General features: G+C 47.4%; 1 protein-coding gene across 1 annotated transcript; it reads right to left on the minus strand.

Annotated features, from left to right (window-relative positions):
• Positions 1 to 3,044: 3,044 nt before the first annotated feature.
• HTR3A (5-hydroxytryptamine receptor 3A) lies at positions 3,045 to 17,137 on the minus strand (the record flags this gene model as incomplete). Its single annotated transcript, XM_081281797.1, has 9 exons — positions 17,005 to 17,137; positions 14,706 to 14,872; positions 13,558 to 13,602; positions 10,946 to 11,055; positions 9,284 to 9,453; positions 5,635 to 5,795; positions 5,069 to 5,279; positions 4,750 to 4,974; positions 3,045 to 3,343 (listed from the first exon to the last, which is right to left on the minus strand). The coding sequence occupies exons 1-9, from the start codon at positions 17,087 to 17,089 to the stop codon at positions 3,045 to 3,047; spliced, it is 1,473 nt and encodes a 490-aa protein (XP_081137923.1). The 5' UTR covers positions 17,090 to 17,137.
• Between the last annotated feature and the right edge of the window lie 2,133 nt (positions 17,138 to 19,270).

Here is a 19,270-nt window from a genome sequence, read left to right on the forward strand (position 1 = left end):
TATCCCCTCGTTAAATCTCTGTTATTAGATTAGATTCAAAATGTATTGATTCAGAGGCTGGGGGGTGGTGGGGGAAGGAGGAGAATCTGGCTCCTGAATGCTGAACCACATTTCCCCTCCTTCACCCAGCCAGGAAACTTTTTCTCCTCCATGTTCTCTCCAAGAAATCTTCCCTAATAAGCCCCTATCCACCCTCCCCCTGCCCTAGCTCAGCCATGCTGCTGGTCTCTCCTGAACATCCTTGCAGTGCCCACTCCTGGGAGGGGACCCTTGAGACCTTGGGCCTAGGTTGCGAGCTTTGGGGAGCAAGGCTACCTTCCTGCTCCCTGGGTGGTGGCATCAGGCTCTAAGGCTGTCAGCAGCACCAGGCAGGAGCTCACAGAGGGCTGGAGGGTTCCTGCTGGACACACTGGCCTCTGGGGGAATCTTTTTAGTATACATGAGGGTTTTGGAAAACAGGGTGGATGAGAAAAGGAGATGAAAACCGGAGTTATTTTGGAAGTGAATAGAGCTGCACAGAGAAGTGAAGATGAGAGAGAACTGCACTTATAAAGATGTGAGTGCTTCAGGTTTTCTCTCTCCACTTAGGACAGAATGAGAGGCAACTAGCCCAAGTGATCAGAGGCGGGAGGAAGCAGGTTTCAGGAGGTACACCAAGCAGAAGGGAAATTCCTAGTGTTTCATTCAGCTAACAAAGGCAAGATCTCCTTGGGAGAAGACCAAGATCCGTATTGATGGGCAGGAATCAGTTCACGGGGGCTCTTCTGGCCCTGGGTCTCAGTTTCCCATCCCTGGGCAGCACTGCCCAGATGCCAGATCGATGAGTTGATTGGATGTGGCTAGTGGAGCAGAAGATGTTACAGGAGGCGGCTCGTTCTCCAAGTGGTTAATTGGTTGCCTCCATGCTGGGCTCTGTCGCCCCATTGATTATGGGTGAAGGGTGAGGAGGGGGAGATGGAGAATCAATAGGTTGATTAGTGTCTCACTAGCTCTCTGGTTGGACACTTTGTCAATAGCCACACACTTACTGGCCAGTGGTGCATTGACAGTACCAGACTGTCCGCCTCTCTATCCCTGTAGCCTGAGACATGAGGATCACCAAACAGCATAACTGGCCCAAGCAAGTCCTGGTAGAGTGGGGCAGCTTTTGATTCTAAGACCAGGCTTCACCGTATGGGCTTCAGAGCCATCCTGAGTGGGGAGAGATGAACAGTCCCCATCAGTAGCCCAGTCTTGCTCAGTCAGAGGTAACAGTGTTGAGTGAGGGCCAGTTCCCAGTGCCACAATCTCCTGCTCTATGCTGAAAGACCCCGAGTTCTACCCATCAACAAAACAAAAATAAATCTAAACTCTGAGTAATCTCAAAAACAGATATTTTGGGTGAGGGTGGCAGATGAGACTCCCACATTGCCAGTTCATCTTAGGATCAAATCGCCAGTCAGAATTTAATGAGTTCTTTCTGAATGCTGGGGGCTGGGGAGAGAAGAAGCTAAACCAGATAACCCCCTCCCTCAGCCTCTAGGCTCTTTTAGACATGGAGAACTCAGGCGTCCACAGTTATGTCCTCTACTTAGCCTCTAGTATGATTTATCACCTATTTGCAAAGTTTGGGGTTAGAGGGATGTCCCACACTGAGCCTTTTATAATTGGCTGGCCTGGAACAATGGGGAAGACAGTGGAAATGTCAGAATTCATCCCAGGTATTTCTTTTGGGTCCTTTCCTTTTAACTCCTCTCCATCATAGTTTCTCTGACAGAGAGCTCAGGACAGACGAGAGGGTAAATTTACAGTATTTCTCTGCCCTGGGAGAGGGCATACACTAAGACAGGTCCCTGTTGGTAGAGTCTAGCATTCCACTTCTCTGAAAGCTTGTTAGGTGGATGGAGTTATGCAGATAGGGTACTTCTCAGCATGTTTTAAGCCCTGATGTCTGGAAGAGGGGGCCAGGATATGAGAAGTCAGACCAAAGACCATTGTTACCAACTCTCCTTCCTTCATGGTCTTGCGTTCTGGTGGACGTGCCAGGGGAGGCTGCTGAGAGTTCCCAATGGAGATAGGTAAACCCAGGCCTTGGCTTTCTTGCTGTTTTCTAAGTATAAAAACCAATTGGTGCTGACCATGGTGCTGAAGTTCTTGTCGCCATTGCAGGATCCTCTTTCTGAGAGACAGCTTGCTCCCAGCTTCACTGAGAGACCATGGACCAAATTAATAAGAAGAACGTGTGGTCTCTTTCAGCATCTCACAGCCACAAAACTGATCTTCCCTTCTTCCCTCTCCATTGCTAAGTGTTCACAGTCCTGACCTTCACACCATCAATCCCACCCCCTATTGTTTCATATTCGTAGTAGCTACCATTTCACCCTCCAGTACCCTCATCCAGAAAGCATCAAACAACTAAAACTACAACTAATTCCAGAACCCCATTCCTACTAGTAACTTTAAACCTCTTCTTCCACTCATCCAATCTTTCCCCAAAGCTGTTAACAATGGTCGAGAAGAGAGTTTAAGGGTTTATAGCATTTTATTGCCCCCCCCAATAGCTGCTGGAGCATGAATATTAGGGAAGTGGACCACAGGTGACAGTGAAGAAGGAGACATTAGGGCAGGATAAACATATGCAGAATTATCAGGCCCTAGTAGCAGAGAATTAATTTTGCTTTCAATCTAAAAACAAGGTTGGTGGAAATAAGCAGAATTCTAGGGAAGTGCCAAAGGGAAACTGAGACTTGAGGCCTAGATAAGGAGAGTGAAGTTATGGAATGCGTGGGTCTCTCCCAATCTAAGATAGCAGGATGTAAAGCCATAACAGGCAGCTGTGGATGGGGGTTCGCTGTAAGGATCTTAAACACTAAATTTGGGGGCAAAGAGTTCAGACCATAGTTCAGGATAGCTTAGATGAACTAGAATTGGAAATGGGGTATGGGACTGCATCTGTGTCTTGGGAATGTCCCTGACATCCCCTGGGCCCTGAAGGAACTAAGTGGAAATCCTATGTCCCCATCTTAACCAGCCCTATACCCCTTACCCTGCTGGGCTGTGCCCACTCAAGAATAATGCCAGATGGACCAGAGTGTGACCAGGGTGATGCTATAGGCCAGCACTGCCAGCAGGTAGATGCGGAAGAGCAGCTTGTCCAGCACAGAGCCCACCCGAAGCCAGTCCCGGGCCACCTCGCGGATCTCATCCCTCTTCTCCAGGTAGTGTCGGATGGAGGACAGCTCTTGCAGCAGCCCACGCACTGCCAGTGAGGCTTCCCGTGGTGGTGGGGGAGGGCCGCCTCTGCCCCTCAGGGTCTTCTCCAAGTCCTGGGGTCCTCCCAAATGGCTACAGTGGTTCCCCATGGCTGGAAGAAGGACAAAGAATTGGCGGAAGAGAGGACTGTTGGATGGTCCAAATACTGTCTCTTATCTTTCTACAGCCTGTGGAAATTTTTCTATGAACAATTTTAGATATAAAAAGTATTGAGAATAACTTACACATCTGCATACTCACCATCCAACTTAAACTAATTTTTAAAAACCAACATGATGGAGAACTCCTGTACTTCCTCCTCAGTCACATTCTGTACCCCTTTCTCAAGTCACCAGTTTCATGGAATCAGTGTTTATCCTTCCTGGGCATTTTTTTAAAAACATCCTGTGGGTTTTCCTCAGCAATCTGACATCCATTATTTCATTTGAACCTCACAGCATCCCCATGAGAGAGGCAGAGTAAGAGTGATTACTATCCCTGCTTTTCTATGACAATGCCGAGCTCAGAGAAGTTAAGTGATTAATGCAACTGGAGCATCATTTAATGGTGAGACCACTAAGGCCAGGTGCCTGGACTCCCAATCCACTGCTCTCTCTCTGCTTCATTATATTACCTAAGAAGGGAGTGGCTAGCAGGAGTCCCTGTCCTCCTCTCCATGACTCCATGTCCTTCTGGACTAGCAAATGCAAAAAACTTAATAGATAACTACCTTAACCAAGGGAAGTTGAGCATTAGGCTGGTGGGTTAATTCACCAGCTCATGATGAAATGGTGTTGGATACACTACAAGTCTCACATAGAAGGCTTGAACACAGGAAGAAGGATGAATAGGAGCTGAGCAGAGAGAGCCCGGATTCAAATCACATTTCTTCTAGACCCTGGCTCTGTGATATAGAAGGAACTATTTAACCTCTCCATGCCTCTGTTAACTCATTCAATCCTACTGGGTCATCATGAGTATTACTTGGGATAATGTGCACAGAGTGCTTCATATATTCTTGGCACAGAGTGCTCAGCAAATCAACCAACCAAACACTACCATCACCAACAACAAACAGCAGCTACAACAGGTCCTCAGGAGGTGTGAGCTCCATGTTTAGTGTCTTTCTACTTCATAGATGATTGAAATTCTGAGGACCTGGCTTTTGAGCTATTTAGAATGAGAAAGTTTAGGAAGTACCAGCTTCAGTATTTGACCATATGAGGCAAGGAGGCCAATAACTACCTGCAGGGCATCCATCTGACCTTTCCTCTAGGCCCATCTTAGAGGCCATTTGCTCAGCTTCTGACATGCTCAGACTCCAGGCCTCCTACCCTCTTCATGCACACCTGAGCCAATGAGAAGTGCAAAAGTGAAGCACAAGTCTGCACTGACATCTTTGCTGGCATGGTGCAGGAATGCACCTAATTCCCAGGCCTTGCCCAGGATCCTCCAGAGACTCCCTACCATGTTCCTACACCCAGTCCAGAAAAGGCCCCTCTCCTCCTTCCCTCTCACCTGAGCAGTTGTTGGTCTTGGTGGCCTGGGTGGTAGCTGGGGGCCTACAGGAGGAGGTTGACTGCTCCCTTAGGCAAAGTAGCCAGGTGATCCTTTCCAGAACTAAGTGCTGCAGCCAGGCGGGCACAGGCTGCTGCAGATCTTGCTTGTGCACCAGCCGCACAATGAGGATGGTCTCGGCCAAGCTTATCACCAGCAGAGCCATGCACACCACGAAGTAGACACCTATGTGCCCCAGGGAAGAGGGAAGAGACATACAGAGGAGGTAGGAGGGGGCCAGGTTCGCCAGACTGAGCTCCTCTCCCAGGAGGGACCTTACCAATGAGGGGAGTGCCGATGGCAGTGGCAGGCAGCGTGTCAGACACAATGATCAGGAAAACCGAGTAGCCCAGGAGGAGTGTGATCTTGAAGGAGACCCTCTCGCCACTGTCTGGGGGCAGGTAGAAGCCCACGATGTCCATGACCATTAGGAAGATACTGGGAAGCAGCAGGCTGACTGCATAGAAGAGGGGCCGCCGGCGGATGACCACCTGGGACCAGGAGAGAAGCTTGGGAGAAGCCTGAGGCAGATGGGCTCTGCACGCAGGAGCTACCACCTCTAGCCCACACCCCCTGGCTTCCTGGAACTTCCAGCCTGGATTGCTCACTGGAGGAAATGGACAGTGCCCACATCCTGCCTGTCAATCTAGGCTTGCAACTGTTCAGGTGTGCAAGGGACAATTAGTTGAGTTTCCCTGTCCACTTCATTGAAGCTCCAGGGGATGTCGGACCTAGGAGCTGGGAAAAAGGCTAGGGAAGTTTTTTCCAATATGCCTCCATAAGCCCCCCTGGTATGAAGGACTAGTAGTTTCTGTCACCATTTTACCCACATCTGCTCCCACTCACATAGAACTTCATTTCTGCGTAACAGTCACTGCTTTCCATAGTGAACTTCCGGAACTGAGGCAACACCCCCAGCAACTCCCACTCGCCCTGATTCATGAAGATGCTCTTGTCAGACTTCACTTTTTCTGGCAAGCGCCACAGGGAGATGTTGATATCATTGACTGAGAGAGAAGAAATGAGACTAGTTATGGAATCTAGACCCTTAGAAAGTGGCGCACAGGGGGGGCAGTAACCAGGGAACGCTGATATCAGGTGAGTGGACCTCATGCCTTGCTCTAACCTCCAGCCTCAGTTTTCTAAGCTGTATAATGTGCCTTTCTCAGGCCTGCAGTGTGGGCAGAAAAAGCCTTGAGTGAAAACACAGCACAGCACAAAGAGCCATATAAGCCATTCATCAGAAAGCCCAGACAGAATGGCAGTCATCAAGAATAGAAACAACAATAAATGCTGGAGAGGATGTGGGGAAAAGAAACACATTTATACTGTTGTGGGATTTTAAATTAGCACCACTATGTAAATCCATATGGATGTTCTTGAAAAGACAAGGCATGGCATAAAGAAAAATAAAATTAAGTCTTTTGTAAGGAAATGAATGGAATTAGAGACCACCACATTGAGCAAAATAAGTCAAACTCAGAAAGTCAAAGGTCATATGTTTTAAAGGAAAAGAAAGGTGGAGGCAGATCCTATGAAAATCAAAGAGAGATCAGTACAGGAAAGGGACCAGGGGTGGGAAGTGAGGAGAGAAGGGAGAAGTGCTGGGAGTGATATTGGCCAAATTGTATCGCTATATTTTGTGCATTAATGGACAAAAAAAAAAAATGTGGTATGTATATACACAATGGAGTTTAATTCAGCCATAAAGAAAAACGAAATTGTCATTTGAAAGAAAATTAATGGAACTTGAAAACATTGTTAAGCGAAATAAGTCAAACTTTTCTCTCATATGTAGAAGCTAGAGAGAAGAAAGGAAAAGAAAGGTGGGGTAGATCTTAAGAAAATCAGAGGGAAATCAGTAGACTAGAGCAAAGAAACCAGGGAAGGGAGGTCTGGAGGGAAAGCGGAAATACTGAGGAATGATATTGGCCAAAACAACAATTTTAAAAATGTGGAAAAGAAAAAAGAAAAAGAAAGTTCACATATAGGCCAGGCGTGGTGGTGCATGCCTGTTAACCCAGCAACTCAGGAGGCAGAGGCAGGAGATGGCAAGTTCAAGGCCAGCCTCAGCAATATAGCAAAATAAAATTTTTAAAAAGAACTGGGAGTGTAGTTCAGTGGTAGAGCACTTGCCAAGCGCAAGGCCCTGAGTTCAATCTCTAGCACCACAATACCTGCATACATAAAATTATCCATTTATGAAATGAAATATAATACAGATTTATCATCTTTGCCTTCAGAGCAACCTGTCTTTAAAGTTGAACTAGAAAAATGACAAAACTCGGGCTGGGGATGTGGCTCAAGCGGTAGCGCGCTCGCCTGGCATGCGTGTGGCCCGGGTTCGATCCTCAGCACCACATACCAGCGGGGATGTTGTGTCCGCCGAGAACTAAAAAAAAAATAAATATTAAAAAAGATTCTCTCTCTCTCTCTCTCTCTCTCTCTCTCTCTCTCAAAAAAAAAAAATGACAAAACTCCTCACTTCAGGCACAGCAGTTCTACTTCTCTATATCTATACTAAAGAAAAGATATGCATATGTGCATTAGAAAGGACCAGAGTATCCACTGCAGCAAAATACAGAAAAGATCTAAATGTTCATCAATAAGAAAATGCTTAATAAATTATGATAGATCCAAATCATTCTGTGGCAGTTAAAATTCATGAAGATCATTTTGAACTTGCCATCTTGCAATAACATGTAAAAACATCCAGAAGCTATCACTGAGTAAAAAGTATCAAGTACGTGTATATGATAGTATATGCAATATTTCCGTAGATATGTATGTGTGAGTATAAACACATAGAGAAGAACCTGAAATAATATACTTTATGAAGTTTATACTGATAAAAAATAGTTAACCTCTTAAAATATTTTTTTAGTTGCAGGTGGACACAATACCTTTATTTTATTTATTTGTGTGTGCTGCTGAGGATCAAACCCGGTGCCTCATATATGCGAGGAGAGTTCTCTACCACTGAGCCACAACCCCAGCCCAACAGTTAACTCTTATTGCATGGAATTTGGGGGGAAGAGTTTGAGATTGAGGGTAGAGGGCAAAGGAGATTTTGGCTTTCTCTGTAGTTTTGGGGTTTTTTTTTCCAAGGATGTTATTTCACTGCCATAATTTAATATAATGAAAAAATCAAAATAGAAACGAAGGCTGCCTTTTCGCAGTCAGTTAGATAAGGTTCATTCCCTAGCCCTCTTGGAGTCACCTGACACTCATACATTTAATAATTTGCCAGATGTCTTCCTGTGTGCCAGGCCCTGTGCTAGAAATCTAAAGGTGGGGCACAAATCATGTCCCTGCCTTCTCTACATTTGTATCTATTTCAGAAGTGGACACCAAATAAGTACTGACAGGGTCATACAGATGGTGAGAAAAACAGGGTGTTTTACACTTGCAGGACAGTGATGGGCTCCTCTGGGAGTGTGTGGGGGGGAGGGTTTCCCAGGTTGCTAATACTTATGTGGTGATCAGAAAGTTGAGCAGAGGGGGCTGGGGATGTGGCTCAAATGGTAGCGCGCTTGCCTAGCATGAGGAGGCACTGGGTTCGATTCTTGGCTCCACATAAAAATAAAATAAAGGTATTGTGTCCACCTAAAACTAAAAAATAAATACTTTAAAAAAAAAAAAAAGATTGAGCAGAGAGGTTGGCCAGCCTGGGTATGGATTTAGGGCAGGAGGGGGAGCAGTGGGGGAAGAGCCTAGGAGGGGAAAGAGCATGGGTGAAATGGAAGAACAGGGGCTGTGAGCCCAAAGAGGAAGGCAGCTGGGCTGGAGCAGAGCTCCGAGAGCATGCACCAGATGAAGCTGGAGAGGTGGACTGTGGGCAGGACTAGGTCAAGGATTTGGAATGTGTTCCAGGACTGCTGGGAAGCCATCAGGGTTTTAAGTGACACAATCAGATTTGCATTTTAATAAGAGTTCACTGGCTGCTGTGAGGAGCATGAATTGGAAGGGGACAAGAACAAATGGTGAAATCTGGGCAGGAGATGAGGGTGGCTTGGCTGGGGGTGAAGAGAAGTGAGTGGGTCTGAGAGACCTTAGTGCCAGATCCTATTTGTGACATTTGGAAAAGAACTGTCCCTTAATAAGCATGTGAAGTTGGTTCATGCTGTCTCATGAAATCCTTACTACTACTGGGGGAGGCAGTGAGGCAGATATTGACCCCATTTGGAGGATGAGGAAATAGAGTCTCAATGACATTAAGAAGATTAGCAGTTGAGACTCAGGATGTAGCTCAGTGGTAAAGCTTAGTACGTGTAAGGCACTGGATTCAATCCCCAGGACACACACCAAAAAACAAAGAAGGAAGGAAGGAAGGAAGGAAGGAAGGAAGGAAGGAAGGAAGGAAGGAAGGAAGGAAGGAAGGAAAAGAGAAGAGATAAGTAAAATGGGTGATAAGGGAGAATGCTTCCTAAGTGCTCCTTGCCCAGGTGTCCTTGCTCCCACCTCTGTCCCCACCTCCCAAGGCCCACATACTCACTGGTGTGAAGCCAGCTGGTGAAGGTCAGCGAGCAGTTCTGCACATCAAAGGGGAAATTATAGATGTCGAGGCTGCAGGCGGTCACCACCTGGAGGGGCTTGTAGTTCTGGACCTCACCCTGATGCTGCACATACACGTATGGGATATTTGGAGACTTCCCCACGTCCACACTGGTCAGGGAAGAGAGATCAGTGTGGAGGCTCAAGAGGCAGATCCAGCCCTGGGAGTGTGAAGATCTCTGAGCCCAGGAGGGAAAGAAACTCAGGGAGGGTACAGGCCGCAGGACAATCCAGAGGGTTTTGTCTGGCTGCAGCTTTCCAATGTTCTTATCTATCTTAGGCTTCCTAACCCACCATTGTCAGGTTACCTTCCAAGTAGGAAAGGGCACTTCTGCTTTACTCCTCTGGCAACTTAGCTACAAAAGGCAGGGAAGCGACTCAGGAACCTCAAAGCCTCGGGCTGTAGAGAGCTTGTCCAGTTGCCCCCATGCGCGCGCGCGCACACACACACACACACACACACACACACGTGCATTCACATGTACACCCAGGCTGGGTAGAGCTTGGCTCCCAGAACCTCTAGGACTGAGATTACAGGCAAGAATGGAAGCTTATGTTCTATTTGACTCTGATTTCTCTTTACTTCCCATTTTTAGAAGTCCTTGAAAATGAATATACTCTCCAGCAGAAAAAGAACTAGAGAAATCATGGATAAGAATTAGAGGGACCCAGAAAAGTCCAACAAGATTTCATCTCACTCTTTTGGCTGATCCTGGACCCTTAGGCTCTCCCAAGTGACCATAGTGGCAGGAAGTGGGCTGAGCCCAGGGTCTGAGCCTTCAATCTTCTGTGGGGAAGGCTAAGAGATAAGAAGTTAAGAGGAAGCCTATTTCACTATTGAAAGTGAAGATTCAACAGGAAGCAGATTTCCCAGAAAGCCTCCAGCCTGAGCTGTGCAGGGCATTGAGTGGTGGGTTCGTGGTCAAGCGCCTCCCATGAGAAAATATCAGTGCCCTGTGGAGCTGGGCAATGCAGTGGGTACTGGGTGGACCTCCTTGCCACCTTCCCCTTTCTGTCCATCCCTCCCCCACACATTTTCCCTGCTGTGCAATTCAGAAGTTCAGTTGGTGAACCCTAAATGAACCTGCAGGAGGGGGAGAAGTTCTGTTGGCTGAAGCCAAGTGACACTGTTTGGCTGCTAGAAATAAAGACGGATGGGACCCACTTCAAGCTGAAGGCACAGACGTGGCCTGGGAGGTCTGAGCATGATCCTTAGCTCCAAATCCCCTCTGTGGCCAGGCACGGTGGCTGCCATCAGTGCTCCATTCCTTTCAGAAACATAACTGTCCTCTTTAAAAATGCAGCTGTCCCCATTAGGCTATTATAACTCAGTGTGAATTCATTCACTGGCTTCTTTCCCTGAGATGAGGGCCCTGGGACTAATGAAGTACAGAGTTTCAACATCAGACACACACACACACAAAAAAAGATAAATTTTTAAAAGAAAAGGATAGAAAGAAAAGAGAACTTGAGCTCTGGCTAACTTTATGTACAGTGGGTGAGTCTGGCTGGAATATCTCGAATGCCATGGCAGCCATCTTGTCCCTCAGCCACCTGGCTTCTCCAGCCACCCCACAGCCCGGACTCGGGTGACAGTACTCACAACTCGTTGATGAGAATGTCTGGGACCCAGACGCTGTCGGTGGGGACGGACAACTTGGTGATGTTGTCAAAGTCCTCAGGGTTCCACTGGAGAAACTCATCAGTCCAGAACTAGGGGAGGAGGGACGATGGTCACCAGAGCCCCCTCCATCTCCAGGGAGGGTTGCTGAAAACCAGGCTGGCTTCACTCCTCAGGCCCAGACAATAGATGGACATCGGCTCAGGAAAATCTGGGTGTCAGTGGCACCCAAAGCACTCAGCAGTAATGGAGAGCCCCTCACCTGTGTCCTCACACTCTCCCTACATGCATAACAACACGGACTGAGGCAGCCCCTCCCTGGGAAGGCCTGCCACCATTTCCAATTTAAAGGACTCCTAACCACCAATTTCAAACTTCAGGATCTTTTTATGTTTGTTTTTTCAACTTCAGGATCTTGAACAAATAACTTCTTGGGTCTTGGTTTACATCCCAGTGGCGCGGGAGGCTGAGGCAGGAGGACCTCAAGTTCAAAGTCAGGCTCAGCAACAGCAAGGGACTAAACAACTCAGTGAGATCCTGTCTCTAAATAAATATAAAAAAGGAATGGGGATGTGGCTCAATGGTTGAGTGCCCCTGAGTTCAATCCCTGGTATTAAAAAAAAGAGGAATGGGAATAAAAACATCCACCTCAAAGCAGAGGTGGATATTATTAGGCTTGTTTGTCTGTTGTCTGGGGAGGGGGACCAGGGATTGAACTCAGGGGCACTAGGGCACTGATCCACATCCCCAGCCCTATTTTGTATTTTATTTAGAGACAGGGTCTCGCTGAGTTGCTTAGTGCCTCACTTTTTCTGCGGCTGGCTTTGAACTTGGAATCCTCCTATTTCAGCCTCCCAAGCCACTGGGATTACAGGCGTGCACCACCGCACCCAGATATTGTTAAGTTTTAGTCAATGTGTGCTCCACTCTTCCTATGCCAGAATGACCAGTCCAGTCTGATCATAGCACTCTTTTGCCCCATTGCTCTTACAGTATAGTTAAATCTCAAGGACCATGTGAATTCTACACTCCTTCCACATGGAATTAAACACTGTTGAAACTTCCACATCTCTGCATCCCATATACCTTCTCCCATGCTTCCTGTCTTCTTTGCAAAGGTACCTTGTACTCATCCTTCCAGACTTACCAAGGTATCTATGCCCCCTTCTCTAGGAGCCCTGTTGTGTTAGGTGTACTCCCTCTGTGCTCTCACATTCTGGCCATGATGAGCAGCTGTTGTGTTGCATGCCAGGGGTCTGTCCACTTGTCTGTGGCAGTCTTGGCTTACACTGGTCTGTGAGCTCATCATGCATGTGGCCTGAGTCTAGATTGCATTTCCAACTCCAGTCCCTTAGCATTGTTGCTGATACATAGCAGACTGACCGTTCCTCACTGCAGACTGCAACCAACTGGAGCAGACAAGTGACCCTAGAGGTAAAGAGGTGGGACCGAGGCTGATGTTCCAGGGAAAGGAGGTCCAGGATGCCTAGCCATGTTCAGGGTCCTTCCTTTGAGGAAAAGTGTTCTATATCAAGGAATCCTTCTATGAGGCAGTAATGGAGCAGTATCTCAGAGATCAACTTTCTAACTTCTTCCTCAACCCTACTCCCTGCCCCATGAGCTGCTGATGCTGCTGGTGGAACATGTCCATGAGAGTGGGCAAGGATTTCACAGAGACCCATGTATACCAGCTGTGTCTGCAGAGCCTCTCTGCTTGACCTCTGAATAGTCCTCATCCTCCTGCCCTCCTCTTCAGCCATTTTAGTTTCCCCTTCTACTCTGACTTCTTCCCCACATCCCCAGCATCCACCAGAGCAAGCCCTGCCTATAGGCAGCCACCTCTCCTGTTTCCAGCTCAGAGCTAGGGCTTAGGCAAGACCTCAGAGATATCCACCTACCAGTGCTGGGTCCATGCCCATCAGAAACTGGATAAGAGGGGACCACCAAGACTGTGAGGGCTAAATGGATAAACTGTTTCAGTCACCCAATTAACTAAATTGAAGGCAGAACTTTCTGGTAATTAGAGCTGCTTGAAAGTGAAGTGGCTGCCTCATGAGTTCCCAGGAAGCTGGAGGTCCTTCAACAGGGGTTGGACAAGCACTTGTCTGGGATGCTGTGAAGAACTTCAGAAACCAGAGGGCTTTGAGGGATTTCCTCTCCATTTCATTTTTCGTGTGTGTGGTTGGGGAGGAGTAGTTGGGGATTGAACCAAGGGGTGCTCAACCACTGAACCATATCCCCTGACTTTTTTTTTTTAATTTTGAGACAGGATCCTGTTAAGTTGCTGAAGGCATTGTTAAGTGGCTAATGCTGGCTTTGAACTTGCAATCCTCTTGCCTCAGCCTCCCAAGTCGCTGGGATTGGTGTGCACCACAGTGCCCGGCCTCCACTAATCATTAAGCTTCCTTCTACTCCCTGTCCTGAGAGAGGAAGACTAAAAACTCCCGAATCTCATGCTGAGCATGCCTTTGAACCTCTCCTCACACCTTTCCTCACCAAGACCATTGAAATCCCTGACTCCTTCGAACAGAGAAGGCCCTCCTAGAAGTCCCTGTCCTAGCAAGTGGGCGTGGGCAAGGGGCGGCTCTGCTCACCTGCCGGTACCAGATATAGGTGGTCAGTACCTGGTTCTTCTCATCCTGGGAAAGGAAAGGGAGCTTAGACTGGTGGCCCTGCATGCACCACCCCAAAATAGAGCTGCTTCCTTGTTCCCCTAATCCCCTGGGAAGGAGAGTGAGCAAAAGGGGCCCAAGGACAAGCTGGAGCCGCTTGGTCAGCCAGGACAAGTTGGTGTTTTATTAGGGCAAGCTACAAGGAAATATGACTTCCTTTCAACTTCAAAGATGTGTATGTGTGTGTGTGTGTGTGTGTGTGTGTGTGTGTATTCACACACACTTTTAGTATATATGTCATATATATGCTATATGTTATACAAAGGGTACAAATACACTACATAATAATAGACTACATAATAGGTATAAATATACTTTCTGTTATCTTCTATTATATTACATGTAACATAATAGATGATAATAATAGAAGGTATACAAAGTATATATGCACAAAACCACATGAAGTGAAAAGTCTATCACTTTCCTTCCCTTCATCTAATCCCAGCTTTCCTTCCTGAAGCACATGGTAAGCAGTTTTCTGTGCTTCTTTCCAGAGATGTTCTGAGGGCCATGATTGCATCCTGCATCAAGGGGCACAGGGTGACTGTAGTAGACTGTGTAGTTGGGTTCTGCCTCCCCCACCCCAACACAGACACCACATTTCTACAGTTGCCTTCTCGTTGATAACTCTGCACAATGTCTGACCTCTGCTGGGCAGGACATCCCACTCTGCTATAGTAATTGATGAAGAAACTCATTACTTAATTGATTTGTTGGTTGACAATAGATCTATTGTCAACATTTAGTGACAGCTGCCATGTACCAGGACCTGTGTTAGGCACTAAAGGCATAGACATGAATAAGAAAGTCTTCACCCCCACATGGCTGACATAGGGAGGTGATGACCAGGTTACTGCATGGACAACCATAGGCAGGAAGTGACCACTGGCTGTAGATGGCCCAGGCTCATGGTTTGGGCAGCTGTACAGATTCTGCTGTAGTCCATCCTCAGCTGTGGTGCCAGACCTCAGGTTCTAGGGCTCTATCCTGCCCAGCAGGTGACTTGGCCTCAACTTTAAGGATCCATCTCTGCATTGAGGGGAGGGCTTGACGTCTGGGGCCACACTCACCACGTTGAGGATGGCGTAGACGATGACATCAATGGAGATGGTGGTGGGCCTCCTCCAGTCCCGCACTGGCCGCACGCCCTTCCTGTAGTTGGCCAGGAGGTGGTCAGACAGCCTCAGCAGGGCAGGCCTGGTGGAGTTCTGGGCCTGGGAGATCCCCCTCTGCCTGGCTGGAAAGGAGAACAGTTCAAAGTGGAAACCAGAGCCCTGAAACGTTCCCTGGTTCTCTTACTCTGGTTTGTAAGCTCTTGGAAGGAGTGTGTCCCCACCTCATGATATTCCCAGATCTCCACAACAGACTGAAATTCCCATCTTTAGAGCATTTTGTTTGTAGATATTCTTGCCAAAATCGCAATGGGCAGTCTCCTAGGACAGCCTGAGCACTCATTTACAGGAGGGCAGGGAGCTGGCTTGCTAGGGAAGGTGAGGAGGAGGCTGGAGCAGCTAAAGGGAAGTGGGCTGAGGATGCACATGCTATGAACAGGCAAGAGGACCACAAGAAAGGGTCTCAGGACCCACTGGTCTGCTGCAGGGTTTCCTCAGCCAAGTTCAGATTGCAGCATGCACATAGCTCACTGCCTCCGTTGTGACCCTGGGCTGCAATGTCGAAGAAGGAAAGGTGGGCATCCTATGAAAGCTGGCGTCCCCTCTCCCTTCTGCCAAAAGCCACACACATGATCCAAGATAGCCACTCATGATGCCAGGTCCTTTTCCTAATGTGGCCTGGTGGGCAAACTGGATGAGGTTAGGAAGGAGGTGAGGGTGAGGTATGGAGATACCCAGGAGGAACCAAATTGCTCCCAGAGCAGGAGGTGGCAGGGGGGCTGGGGGGATGGGAAAACCCAGTGCCTCGGACCTGGGCCTATTCCATGGGATTTCGTGTGCACCCTAGCTTCCTTCCGGGAAATAGTAGGAACAGTTCCTAAGGAGAGACATGAAATATGGGGTGGGGAGGACACAGCCCAGAGCAGGGTTCAAGTGACAAGGAAGAGATGGAACTGCAGGGTCCACAGGGCTTTTTCCAGACCAGGTGCAGCAAACCTGGCTTCCAATATACAGCATAGCCTCCTCTCATCCTGTCTTTCCCTGCAGGTCTGCAGCATATCCGTCTTGTGGTCCCCTCCTGGGTCTCACCCAGCTACCCGAAAAGCTTTCAGCCTCCCTCAGAAGGACAGAGAGAGAGGGAAAGCAAGAGATTTGTTATTTTGAGAGGCTCCTTTGCAATAATATTCAATAATACAGTCTTCATTTCAATCTCTGAATGGCAGCCCATTTCACAGACAAGAACACCTGAAGCTCAGAACAGTGAGAACTGTGTCCTGAATGTGAAGGAACTGAGTCTCACACCCAGACCACTGTGTCTCTTCAGGACACCCGTGTCAGTCCAGATCCCATCTACTGGGACTCTTGTTGTGTGGAGAGCCCCAGACTCATCCCAGGGGCCCTTGGAGAAAGGGGCCACTGCAGGAAGGAGGTTGTGTAACCCAGTCCAGGAAGCCCTGGACCAGTCATCACCTATGGATTACGTTTAATTCATCCTATGAGCTTCCCCCAATGACAGCTCATGGCAGAAAATCATCTTGCCCACAGCCCTTTATACCTGTCCAGCCCCCGGGTGGCATCCACACACACCATGCCCCAGTGAGGCTGGTCCAACCCACTTCTGTAGGAGGAGAAAATTTCCTGGTCTGCAGCAGAAGGAAACAATTCCTTTTGTGACTAAAATGCCCTGTTTTCAAGGGAGTTAGAAGGGAATGGAGAGAAGTTTGTTATCACTGGAAGTTAGCCCTGAAAGGGAACTGTAGGATAGAGACCCAGAAAACCCATGAAACAAAATCCAGAGAAGATGAAGGAAGATTTCTAGATTAGCTCTGGTTCCCACTCTGCTGTTGACAAGCTGTGTGACCTTGAGTGAATTACTCCTGCCCTCTGGACCTCACTTTCAACAGGAAAAAGTGAACCAAATAAGCTATAAGTTCTTTTGCAGCTGCCACTTGATGAGTTTAGGGGCAGGGCAAAGAGGAGAGGAGCCTCTCTCCTGGCGCCTGTCTGCATATTTCTGCTAAACAAGCTACTGCTCTGCTCCCCTCTCAGAAGCCCTGCTGTCACCAAGCTCAACTTCCCCAACTCTAGCTTGACCATGATGCCTCAAAATGCTCTCATGCTCACATGTGGTAAGACAGCTGACTTTCCTGCAGCAAGACTGCTCCAGACTCTCCTTCCCTCAACCCTCCAAGGCCTCCCCTACTCCAGGGCCATAGATGGCCAGTCCAGTCTTGCGTGTGTCCCCGGAGCCCCTTACCTTCTCCCTGTGCCAGGAGCGTGGGCAGCAGCCAGGCAAGCAGCGCCTGCAGGATCCACTGCTTCATGGTGAGCTTCCCACACATGGGAGGGCCTCAGAGTGGACACTCAAGGCGAGCCCCACCAGAGGCCAGCCTGTTCACCTCCTGCCAAACTTGTGTCCCAGCCGGCCTGCTTCGCAGCGGCTGCCTGCACCTTCTCAGGCTGCAGCTAGCCACCAGAGTTGGGGAGATGCCAAGTTTTCCTGCAATCAGTCCTTCAGCTGGATCAGGTTTCTGGGCGGGAGGGAAGGGGGCGGGACCACCAAAGGGGAGCCCGCCCTGGCTGATGTCATGTGGCAGGAGCTCAGGCACCCATTCAGCCAGGTGGCTTGGCCATGTTTCCCTAAGAAGTAACTTGGGGACAGGGACTGACAGAACCCATGGAGAAAGGGTACAGCCTGACAGCTGAGGGGTGCACTGGGCTGCTGTTTCATTTATGTCCCTTGCCAAGTATGCTTCAGTGGCACTGAACTGGGTCCGTGGGGTGGCTCAGACCAGAGTAGAGCCATTCTCTTGATCCCCAGAGGGACATAATTCACTTAGCCAAGCAGGTGACAGGCACCTCTGCAGACAAAGGATCTGGAGTCACCACAGTTCTGCCCTTTTTTTTTTTCTCATCTAAATATTCATATCTAAATAGTAAAGAGTATGCATTTTTATAGCTTACATATTTATTTTTACACACTTTACTAGAAGTAGTAAATATATGTAGAGAAAAATGTAATAGTAATACATGCTCATTATAGAAAATTAGGAAGTGCAATTAAAATCATCCACAGGCTTCCCACCCAGAGACAGTCACTGATAATATTTTGGTCTATATTCTTCTAAAATTTCCTTCCATGAAATGTGTACAATTAAGTGAATGTGCAATGTCTATAATTTAGTCTCCCTCCCCCTTTCTCATTTCCTATCATTTCATAGGCGTTCTCAATACCTTCCTCTAAATGTGGTTTTCTTGAAAGAAGTATTGCTTTTCTCTCTGTCAGTTAAATATGTGAGAGCTACCCCTCAGATACGCAACTGTGTGTTCTAAAATTTGTCTCAAAAAGAATTGCTGTGAATTTCTATTTGGAGGAGTCCCATACCAATTCACCATATAGGCTAGTTGGACATTCCACCTCACTTTTGTGGAAAGCAAGATACACTTGTATTAATCACAGCAAGCTTCAACAACAAAACATTTTCTTTTCTTTTTCTTGTTTTTAAGATTTGTTTCTTTTTAGATATACATGACAGTAGAACATATTTTGACATATTATACATACATGGATTATAACTTATTAGGACCCTACCCTTGTGGTTGTACATGATGTGGAGGTCCATGAGGTATATTCATATATGAACATAGGAAAGTTATGTCAGGGTTTTTTTTGTGTGTGTGTGTGTGGTGCTGGGGATTGAACCCAGGGCCTTGTGCATGGGAGGCAAGCACTCTACCAACTGAGCTGTATCCCTAGCCCTAGATTTGTTCTACTGTCTTTCTTATTTATATTTTTCGCCCTTCCCTTCATTCCCCTTTCTCTATTCCAATGAACTCCTATTCTTCCTTTGCCCCCGCCACAACACACACTTCTTTTGTATTGGCATCTGTGTATCAGAGAAGATTCTACCTTTGGTTTTGGGGAGTTGGCTTATTTCACTTAGCATGATAGTCTCCAGATCCACCCATTTACCAGCAAAAATCATAAAGTCATTCTTTTTTTTAAATTTTTTTATTGGTTGTTCAAAACATTACATAGTTCTTGACATATCATATTTCACACTTTGATTCAAGTGGGTTATGAACTCCCATTTATACCCCGTATACAGATTGCAGAGTCACATCAGTTACACTTCCACTGATTTACATATTGCCATACTAGTGTCTGTTGTATTCTGCTGCCTTTCCTATCCTCTACTATCCCCCCTCCCCTCCCCTCCCCTCCCCTCCTCTCTCTCTACCCCCTCTACTGTAATTCATTTCTCCCCCTTGTATTATTTTTCCTTTTCCCCTCACTTCCTCTTGTATATAATTTTGTATAACCCTGAGGGTCTCCTTCCATTTCCAAGCAATTTCCCTTCTCTCTCCCTGTCCCTCCCACCTCTCATCCCTGTTTAATGTTAGTCATCTTCTCATGCTCTTCTTCCCTACTCTGTTCTTAGTTACTCTCCTTATATCAGAGAGGACATTTGGCATTTGTTTTTTAGGGATTGGCTAGCTTCACTTAGCATAATCTGCTCTAA

This window comes from Spermophilus citellus (assembly GCF_964194105.1).
Source record: "Spermophilus citellus genome assembly, chromosome: 2".
Lineage (NCBI taxonomy): Eukaryota > Metazoa > Chordata > Mammalia > Rodentia > Sciuridae > Spermophilus > Spermophilus citellus.